Genomic DNA, 10523 nt, shown 5'->3' with positions numbered 1-10523 from the left:
CTTCTGCCAAAGATGGATCTTATATCTTTGAGGAGATGCTGTTCATGAGTTTGAGAATTTGCGACAATACTTTTTGATACTCGGATACAACCGTGTAGGTTGGGTGTTCGAAAACAGGATGGTTTCGCATAGGTAGTTCTTGATAGTCACATTTTGGAAAAGGGTGCTCTGGTGTTCGGGCGTGGATTTGATTTGACTGCAGAACTGAATTTCCAATGAATAATAATAATATTTTACTTCTTTGGTAGCTTCCCTCATGGAGATATTTTTTATTGCTGCCATCTTGATGATCGTCAATTGTTCAACCCAGATGGTGCAATTTCTGTCCCTAGCGTCATGGTCTGACTTATCGCATAAAGCACATTTTTTTTCGCAAGAGTTGCCATCACACTGATCTTAAGGACCACTACATTTTAAGCATCTACTCGATTTCGTTTTACAGTTCGTGGTAATGTGGCCCAATCTACCACAAGCAAAACATTGTCTTGATCTGTTCAAGTAATGGTCAACCTCTACCCTCACGCTACCGATTGAGATATGTTTGGGGATCTCAGACCCTACGAAGGTTAGTTTGACTGTTCGAGATGGAAGGAAGACACCTTTGATTTCCTTAGATCTGAAAGTCAGCCTTTGCACTTTCGCCACTTTGATTGGAGAGTTAATATCCTGTAGTATTTCATCTTCTGAGAAATCCGTGGGGATACCTTTAATAATCCCAAATCTATGGGTATCTCTCAAGGAAATGTATGCTTTTAACCCTAATGTGCTCAAGCGATTGTCGGATGCCTGGTTGTTCGCACAGGACGCTGACTTACAATAAACTTTTATCCTCATAGGCTCATTTTCCTTGACCATAATAACCTGTTCATTGAGATTAAGACGCCTCGTAAGTTTATGGAAATTGAGGGGTTTGGAAGTCTCAATTCTTTCTTGACCATTAATTTTGTCTATGTATGTTTTGGGGTCGCTTCTCTCCACACATACTGTGTACGCTTTACATTGAACGTTCTCGCTGTATTTATACGGGTTGTTTGCTCAATAGGAACTATATTTTGCTTCTCCATTGGAGGAAAGGTTTTACTTAGATCCTGAGACTCGGTAACCTCAGGGAAAACTTTGAGCCATGGCTGGTAGAATTCCAGAAACCTTTTGCTGTTTAATCGTGGGAGATTCGAGCTGCGGATCTTGACAGGCTCCTCGAAGCCCTTCTCTCTTCCCGGGTTAGGACATAGCCACCGGTTTCTGTTGGGCTTTTGAACTGTGGCCCTACATGTGCCTGAGGAGATGTTGAGCTCGAGTAGTACTGCCGACAGTACGGGGCCGCAATGGGACACTCATTGAACGATGACGAGCGAGGAAATTATCCATCATAAAATATTAACAAATGAAACGTGCAATGGCGAAAATTCTGCTGCTTCATCAGGGAATTGTTGAAGAAGCAGGAGGCATTGGTGATTATGAATAACGCAAAAATCCACAAAGGCCGCGTAGTCGCCGGTTTGTTGATCTTATTTTTGCCTCTATACTCTCCAATGCTGATCCCAATTGAAAAGGTTTTTTTTCGAAAATGAAAGGATACGTACGCGAAAGCTTGGCAGATGATTTATAAAAACATAGACCCCAGGACCTGATTAACTTGGGAATTGAAACTGTATCGTCGGCAGATTGCTCCAATTTTTATATTTATATGATGATGCAATTACCAAGTGCAGCGGCTGGAAACGAGCTGCAATAAAACTTTTTAAAAATAGGATGGAATAAATGTTTGAAGTTAGAAAAACATTGTTGTTATTATTTACAAGAACGTCAATCTCATTTTTGTATCGTTTGTTTCATTTGGCAGACCATAAATTTCCCTCAACAGATCGATAACTTGTCTTGAAAAATAGTTAATTTGTCTTGAAGCATCGTTATATCCACTTGTTAAAACGTTAATTTCATTTGTTAAAGCGTTAATTTCATTTGTTAAAATGTTAATTTCACTTGCAAATGGTTTAAATGAACAACCCAAAATTGATTAAATGCATGAATATGATTGTATTAGGTTCGAGCTATCTCGATTTTTTTTTAATTGTATAAGAATTTCAAATTGGTTGAATTTGCGCCTGTGTATTAAAATCAATAAGTAAATGTCCAATGCTGAAACCATCTAATTTTCAATGCGAAACTTCCAACACTAATAGTTTTGAGTATGTTCCTGGAGTAAAAATATTAATAAAAACCTTAAGGGGAAACCACATTAGAAGGCCTATTTGTACGTATGTTTTTGGGATAAAAAAAAATAATCGAAATAAACACCCGTAAAAATATGAAATTGCCCCAAATGTTGGTTTATATTCTTGGTAATTTTATAAGGAGAGTTAGAATTGCCGTAAATGTGAAAAATATCATTTTGAAAAATACGCGTTTGAAAAAAAAAATTGCTTGCCTTTCGCATAAAAAGGCATTTCCCACTCGTGATTACAAACAAAATACAGTTACACAAAAAAAAACAAATGCACTCGTAGAAGTAATTGACTCAAGTAATTGTAAATACGCGATTCACATAGAGTTAGCAATATTACGTAAGGATATAAAGTGACTCCTTCCTGAGCGTTCGAGTCTGAACCTGTATCCAGTGATCGCTCGGTTCTACGCTCATAAAATCTAAAGGAAAACGAATTTCGCTTTGAAATTTGTGTAATGTATTCTGAGATATCTAAGTTCTCGACCTAAACAATAACAAAATGGATTCTGAAAATTCCCTAATGTGATTTTCCCCTTAAATTATCAATTTGGCCTTTTCATAAGCATTCGACATAAATTATAACCACACTTTGTAAAATACTAGAAAAGACGAGATCAGCTAAAATTATTTAAATTGCATTAAGCAAGATCAACGAAAAACCACCATTTTCAATCTAATGTTATAAATCTGTACATTTTTGACATTGTTCTTATTTATCATTCGGCGTCACCGGCATCAAAACCATGCGTTACCATATGACTGTTCAACTTCTCGCATTTCTTGAATGTCATTTTACAGATATAACATTGGAATGTAAAATAATGGGAATGTATTCTCAAGTGCCTTTTATAAACCGAAACATCGGAAAAGCGCTTATGGCAATCATTACATTCAAACAAAAAATCTTCACCATCCTTTTCATCATCACCATCTTCATTGCCAGCAAGTTTCTTCTCAGATTCTCTCCAATCGTCACCGTGACTATTTTTATGTCTAACAAACGCTTGGTAGTCATTATACTCACGATCGCATACAAGACATTTGAATAGCTTCATTCTCGAGTGCGTTAACATATGTTTCTTCAAGGTGCTAACTTCTCGAAAACATTTCTCACACACATCACAAGGATAAGGTTTCGCTCCTGTATGGATCATATAATGCCGACGCAAGTTATGGCGACTTCCAAATATGCGACCGCAATCTGGACAAACGAATGATTTTTTATCACCGAAACCTTCAATAATTGGTAGTTCTTCGAGGTAGTCGTTTCCATATGGTGAGACTTTTTTCTTACTACACGAAATACATTTTACACCATCTTTATCGTTGGAAATATTTTTTCGGCATATTAAACATTTATAGTCGGGATGATTTCGATGGGAACGACGGTGCTTTTTCAGGTCACTAAATTCTCGAAAACGTTTCAGGCAAATGTCACATCCGAAAGGTCGATCGCCTGGAAATTTAAAGAGATGGTTATAAACACTAAAAAAATATTATATGCTTTGTTAAAATAGCTAACAAGGAAGATGATAACCAACTGGAAGGAAAGTAGCTTACCAACAAACTTTTCGATGAAGATAAATATAAACATTTGAAAAGTAAAATTTAGATGATACAATTTAGTCTCATATAATGTCCACTAAACGAAGAGCGGAGAGGGGAGGGCATTGTAAAATGGGTAAGCTTGTGAAAATATATGCAGTGGTGTAATGCTTCAGGGACATCCAACCTTTTTAACAGATAAAACCTATATTTAAAGCGATTCAATGTCTCTTCGTTGTGATTGTCTTCCAATCAATGCATTTTAATCTGAAAGAAGGCCGTTTATTTCCAGGAAAATTGGTAGCAAAAGGAGAGTCAGACGTCCAAAATTTATTACGATGTCGTCGGCTCTGTCACTTTCTATGGTATTGGCTGAATGAATGGCGTCTTACGGTAATGGAGGCGAAGATGTTAAGGTGGACTACTGGCGTCTTGATCACATCCGATATGAGGGTATTCGCGATCAATATGGGGTTGCACCAATCCTGGAAAAATTGCGAGAGAGTCGTGTTCGGACACGTAATTCGCGCTAACGAGAATTTACTTGGCAAGATTGGTCTGAACATCGAAGTCGTGGATGGGGATTTGAAAGGCTCGCGACTGCATCCAGATTATGCCTTTGATAGAACAAAATGGCGCAACCGACCACGACGAGCCGAGCCCGTTTGTGAACGGGACAAAGGCTAAAGAAAAAGATGGAAATACCCGGCGAGACTTCTGGATGCGCAAATAGAAACGGACACGGCAACACAAACATTACTATGCAGTGCCGTTGTTGCGGCACCAGGCACAGCAGACACTGTTGAAACTGGGCAGATGACTTAGAATATAAGCCGAATGGGAGCGCTGTCGAATACTCTTGCGAAACTCGAAGAGACAAAGAGTCGAATTAGGCCCAAGTAAAACAAATGAAGATACGTTCTGTGAACCAGTCAAGGGACTTCTGGGAGAGGAACCTTTAGTTTCTAGCCTGGAACCCACGTCATCATCATCATCAACGGCGCAACAACCGGTATTTGGTCTAGGCCTGCTTTAATAAGAAACTCCAGACATCCCGCTCTTGCACCGAGATCCACCAATTCGATATCACTAATAGCTAATCCTAATCACAGGCAGGATCTGCCTCGTCTTCTTTTTCTACCTTAGATATTGTCCTTATAGAGTTTTCCGGACTGAATCATCCTCATCCAGACGGATTAAGTGACCCGTCCACCGTAACCTATTGAGCCGGATTTTATCCACAACCAGACGGTCATGGTATCGCTCATAGATTTCGTCGTTAGGTAGACTACGGAATCGTCCATCCTCATGTAGGGAGCCAAAAATTCTTCGGAGGATTCTTCTCTCGAATGCGGTCAAGAATTCGCATTTTTTTTTGCTAAGAATCCAGGTCCCCGAGGAATACATGAGAACTGGAAAGATCATAGTCTTGTACAGTAAGAGCTTTGACCCTATGGTGAGACGTTTCGAGCAAAACAGTCTTTGTAAGCTGAAATAGGTTCTGTTGGCTAACAACAACCGTGCGCGGATTTCATCATCGTAGCTGTTATCGGTTGTGATTTTCGACCCTAGATAGGAGGAATGGTCAACGGTCTCAAAGTTGTATTCTCCTATCCTTATTCTTCTTCGTGTTTGACCAGTGCGGTTTGATGTTGTTGGTTGGTGGGTTTTTGGTGCTGACGTTCCCACCATATGTTTTGTCTTGCCTTCGTTGATGTGTAGCCCAATATCTCGCGTCGCTTGCTCGATCTGGATGAAGGCAGTTTGTAGGTCTCGATGTCGATATCGTCAGTATAGGCCAGTATTTGGGTGGATTTCTCCCGATAGAGTAAACTTACTCAGACAGTTTTGAATTCTAAATGAGAGACAAGGGGAAGCGAACATAATATTAAAAGACAAAGCTTTATAGGGATGATCACTCTGAGTCTGGGAACCTTTTTTCAATCTGGTTAGGATGCAGTATTCCTTTTCATAGTTGAATTTTGATGAAGTCATATAATCTCCTGGAGAAGAGCCACTACATCATATATTATAGAGCCTTCCAGTAAACCATGTGCTCGGAGTAGGTTTCTTAGTCAAATGAAAATGAAACCGCCTGTTATCGGCTTTGAAAATATAAGCGAAAGGCTATGCACTCTGCGTTTGTAAGGCAAATTTAGAAATATAAGCATCATAAACGTTCACGCCCCTACAGAGGGGACTGCAGAGTCAGAGAAGGATACCTTCTACGAGGCAGTTGAGCGAACCCTCGAAGCCTGTCCCAAGTATGATATCAAAATCATACTTGGAGAGTTCAACAGTCAAGTAATGACGGAGCCCGTACCCAAGCGATATGTCGCTTCCCATAGCTTACATAAGGGGTGGCGCAACAGGATTCGCAACATTCGAAATTTATTTCGAATGGTGCGAATGCGAGCGGATAGATGACGCCGCCGGCGCTCTCTGCGCGCTTTAGAACTTAATTTTTTCTCACCTGGCTCTCTACTCCTGTGTCCTAAAACGCGCGGAGAGCGTCGGCGGTGTCATATATCCGCTCGCATTCGCAACTTTCGAAATTTACCAATCCTGCTGCGCCACAAGGATACCAATGATAACGAACTCAGTCATTCCTGGGGGTTTTACGTCAGTACCTGTCATGGAGACTTAATCTCCATTAAGCTCCCACTAGGGGGCCAACCGCAAACAACCGAGCTGTACTCACATACAACAGAAATTCTCCCGAAGTATGTGAGTCCAGAGGCCAACCCGGTTCCCATGGTACCAGTATACCCCTGGTAAGGTTTCGTGACCAATTGCCACTTCAGATGAGTCCCCGTGCAGACTCGGGTCTGATCGCCCTGATTAGGCCTTTGGAGCATTCGCCTACTGCATCACGGCCGGCAAGCCAATGCGATACAGCGTCTCCCGGTGCCACCACTATGGAGGTTCTCCTCGGCCACTTGGTTTTGTTTCAGCCGACAGGCTTGCCGCGCTGTCTTCCTCACCGCCACCTCTGAGCACCGATGATAACGGACTGCGGATTATTCAGCTAGCAGTATCGCACCAAATGGTTGTTGGAAGTACCTGGTTTGTGCGGAAAGCCGTCCACAAACTTACGTGCGCCTCTCCAGAGGGGAACACTTTCCACCAAATTGACTACATGCTGATTGCCTTGATGAATGAACATATAGGGGGGCCAATATAGACTCGGATCAGCATCTCGTTAGCATAATGCTCTGAGCTCGAATTACAATACCACCTACAATCCGCTCTGACAATCAGGTGAGGGTGAATACTGAATCCATTCACAATAAAGCCGTCCGCAACACCTATAAGGGGGAAATGGATGCCGCGATAACCGCAGCTAACTGTCCTGGAGATGAAGCATCAACAAATGATCTTCACAATCACTTGAAGAACGTTATCATTAATACGGCCACAAACATACTTGGTCAAAGTGTGGGACAGCGAATCAATGCCTGACGATTGGCAACGAGGCATTATCTGTCCTATACATAAAAAGGGAGGTATCACACAGTGCAACAATTACAGAAGTATCACGTTGCTGAGTACCATCTATAAGATATTCTCCGCTATCTTGCTAGGCCGGATAGTCCCATACGCCCAGAACATCATTGGCTCATACCAAAGAGCAACAGATCAGATTTTCTCTCTGCGGCAAGCGATGGAAAAACTGTTGGAATATGGACATCAGTCGCACCATCTTTTCATCGACTTTAAAGCCGCCTATGATAGCATAGCCAGGGTAAAACTGTACACGGCCATGAGAGAATTCGGTATTCCGACGAAATTAATAAGACTAACTAGGCTGACCGTGACCAATGTGCGAGGCCAGATAAAAGCAGCAGGATCACTCTCGAGACCATTCAACATCAACAACGCTCTAAGACAAGGGGATGCCCTATCATGCGTCCTCTTCAACCTGGCCCTGGAGAAATTGATTCGGGATGCAGACGTCAATGCAAGAGGCATGATCCTCTTCAAGTCTACCCAACTACTGGCCTACGTTGACGATATTGACATTATGGGAAGAACAACCCGAGATGTACAGTCTACCTTCATCCAGATCGAGCAGGCGGCGCGAGATCTCGGGCTGCACATAAATGATTAATGAAGGCAAGACGATGTACATGAAGGTAACGTCAGTGCCAAAAACCAAAGAACCAACAGCATCGAATCGCACTGGTAAAAAGAAAACAATAAAAATAAGAGGCTACAACTTTGAGACCGTTGATAATTTCTCCTATCTAGGGTCGAAAATCACAACCGATAACAGCTATGACAAGGAAATCCGCGCAGGGTTGCTGGCAGTCAACAGAGCCCATTTCGTTCAGAACGTCTCACCGTAGGATCAAAGCTCTTACTGTACAAGACTATGATCTTGCCAGTCCTCATGTAGTCCTCGGAAACTTGGGTTCTTAGCAAGAAAAATTGCGAACTCTTGTCCGCGTTCGGGAGAAGAATGCTCCGAAGAATTTTTGGCCCCCTACATGAGGTTGGACGATTCAGCGATTCCGTAGCCTACATAACGACGAAATCTATAAGCGATACCGCAACCGTCTGGTTGTGTATAAAATTCGGCTCAACAGGTTGCGGTGGGCGGATCACTTAATCCGTATGGATGAGGATGATCTAGTCCGGAAAGTCTATAAGGGCAATATCTAAGGTCGAAAAAGAAGACGAGGCAGATCCTGCCTGAGCGATGGCGTAGGCCAGGATCCCAGACAGCTTTTAGCGATATCGAGTTGGTAGTCCTCGGCGCAAAATCGGGGTGTCTTGAGTTCCTTAGGCAGGGAGTTACCGGTTGTTGCGTCCGTGATGATGATATTATCTCCACGCATCAAAGCCATTTGTTGTTTATTAAGAGATACGGATGCACAGATTTTCAGGCGAATCTTTGTTCTAATAATATCGTAGAACTTTTTGTTCAATTGAAGGTTTCAATTTTTTGTTTGGTTATTGAAGGAGTCCTGAGTGTACATCTACTTGGTGACAGACTGGACCAATTTAGGAAGAGACTTTCTTTCACTATTATAGTCCACGGAACTAACTTCGTAATCAAACGTCGCCTCTCCTCTGTCCTGAAAGGAACGCCATTATGAGTCTTGAAAACAAAATATTCACAAAATGCTTTGTTTTCTTCGTTTTTAGCTGTTTTATAAAGAGCTTCGCGTTCGTTATTTTCACATCACTCTGAAAGTGATAAGCCAAGGTAAATATACAAAAGCGCAAAACAATCATCAGCACATTCGAACAGGGCTCAGGAATTTCTAACACACAATTTTTTGATAAAAAATCAAACAAATCAACATGGGATGAGATGCAATTGAAGTTTGTTTTTATTCCGAACTCACCGGTATGAATCATCATATGCCTCCGTAAATTGTAACTAGATGAAACCTTCTTTGCACAGTAACAACATTCAAACTCCTGTTTCTCCTGCTCCTCGAGATCCATCCAATTAAACTCCACGCCTTGTTCATTCTCGTCTATTTCTTCGTCGCTTTCGTCAAGGATAGAAAATTTGTATTGAGGTTCTGTTTTGATTTGCACCTGACCGGGAAACTCTTCCGGAAACGTATTGGAAGGGCTCCCATCTCGCTCGAGTTTGACTGCACTAAGTACTGGGATTTCAGGGGATTCGGAGGCAGCTGTTTCCGGTTGAATTCTTTCGTTCACGGTATTCTCGCTTATCGGAAGCCAATCATCGGGAGGTTCTGCTTTAATCTTCACAGGTGTTGCTTGTTTTTGGGCCAGCCCCTGTCTCCTAGACTTTTCGGCTTTAATTTGTTGTTTGATTTTCTCAGGCTCGATCTTTTCTGGGAGAATCATCTTCAACAGGGTCGGATTATATTGCAGTTCATCGATTGAGATGAAGTTTTCTTCAGGCTCCTGGTATTCATATTTTACGATGGGTGGGTCTACATAGTCCACTTTACACTGTTCTGGTGGAAAGTTTGGACTCGGAACAGGAACGTAAGCTGGAGGATAAGGAAAACACGCAGCAGGCGGATAATCGCACACCTGCTCTGGATAAGCACCAATACCATATTTCATCTCATGATCTTCAGCCGGGTATTGGTAGCCTAAGAAGGGGTTGTTAGCTTTGGGAGGAGTTTGATAGAAGTACGGATTGTTGTAATCACTAATCATATCGAGGGCTTTGTACTTGGATACGTATTCCTTGAGCTGTTAATCCTCTCACTCCTTTCATGAAAATGAATCCATTTTAAGAATAGCTTATTCGTCTCCTATTCGACACTTCGGTTTAGTTGCGGAAAACACCTTTCTCTAGTATGTTTGTAAACAAAATAACAGTCGGCAGAGTAATTAAAATTCACTAAACAATAATATCGGTTTTTTGTTTACGTCCTATAGTGGAAAATTTGCACGAATGACAGGTGTTCAGAAAAGTTTCGATAATTTTTGTACTAGATTAAAGCCCTCCAATGAAAAGGAATCAACATTTGAGCAGGTGTGTGATCCTGAAATGTGTCTAGGGTGCGTAGCGGGAAATATTTCAATAGTAGCCTTAGGAAAAGGTATTTCTGTACTCAATGAACTAAAAAGTTGAAATGGTACTTTCAACGAACTTTTTCAAATCGGTTTCAATCAGAAAAGTATCTTTTAAGTGGTGATATTAAAGGCTTAAAAATCTAAGTTCAAAATGTGTACTGTTAACACGGTTCGTTTCTTATTAAATGTATTATCTCTTCTGAAGTATTTTTAAAAATTAAAGGCGAAAACAACT

The 10523-nt window shown here is 41.3% G+C and overlaps 1 protein-coding gene across 1 annotated transcript; it reads right to left on the bottom strand.

Moving 5' to 3' along the window:
- Positions 1–2357: 2357 nt before the first annotated feature.
- On the bottom strand, positions 2358–10149 carry LOC119646954 (zinc finger protein 271). The gene is made up of 2 exons (XM_038047650.1): positions 9127–10149; positions 2358–3683 (listed from the first exon to the last, which is right to left on the bottom strand). Exons 1-2 carry the CDS (start codon positions 9923–9925, stop codon positions 2944–2946), a joined length of 1539 nt encoding a protein of 512 aa, XP_037903578.1. The 5' UTR covers positions 9926–10149; the 3' UTR covers positions 2358–2943.
- Positions 10150–10523: the final 374 nt, after the last annotated feature.

This window comes from Hermetia illucens, chromosome 1 (assembly GCF_905115235.1).
Source record: "Hermetia illucens chromosome 1, iHerIll2.2.curated.20191125, whole genome shotgun sequence".
Taxonomy (NCBI): domain Eukaryota; kingdom Metazoa; phylum Arthropoda; class Insecta; order Diptera; family Stratiomyidae; genus Hermetia; species Hermetia illucens.
This window is presented reverse-complemented; position numbering and strand designations above follow the sequence as displayed.

Excerpts from the sequence above, each read along its gene's own strand:
- LOC119646954 (XM_038047650.1), bottom strand. The coding sequence starts at position 9,925 with ATGATTAGTGATTACAACAATCCGTACTTCTATCAAACTCCTCCCAAA. Across the intron at positions 3,684-9,126 it reads GCATATGATGATTCATACCG|GCGATCGACCTTTCGGATGT; the intron begins GTGAGTTCGGAA and ends TTAAATTTCCAG.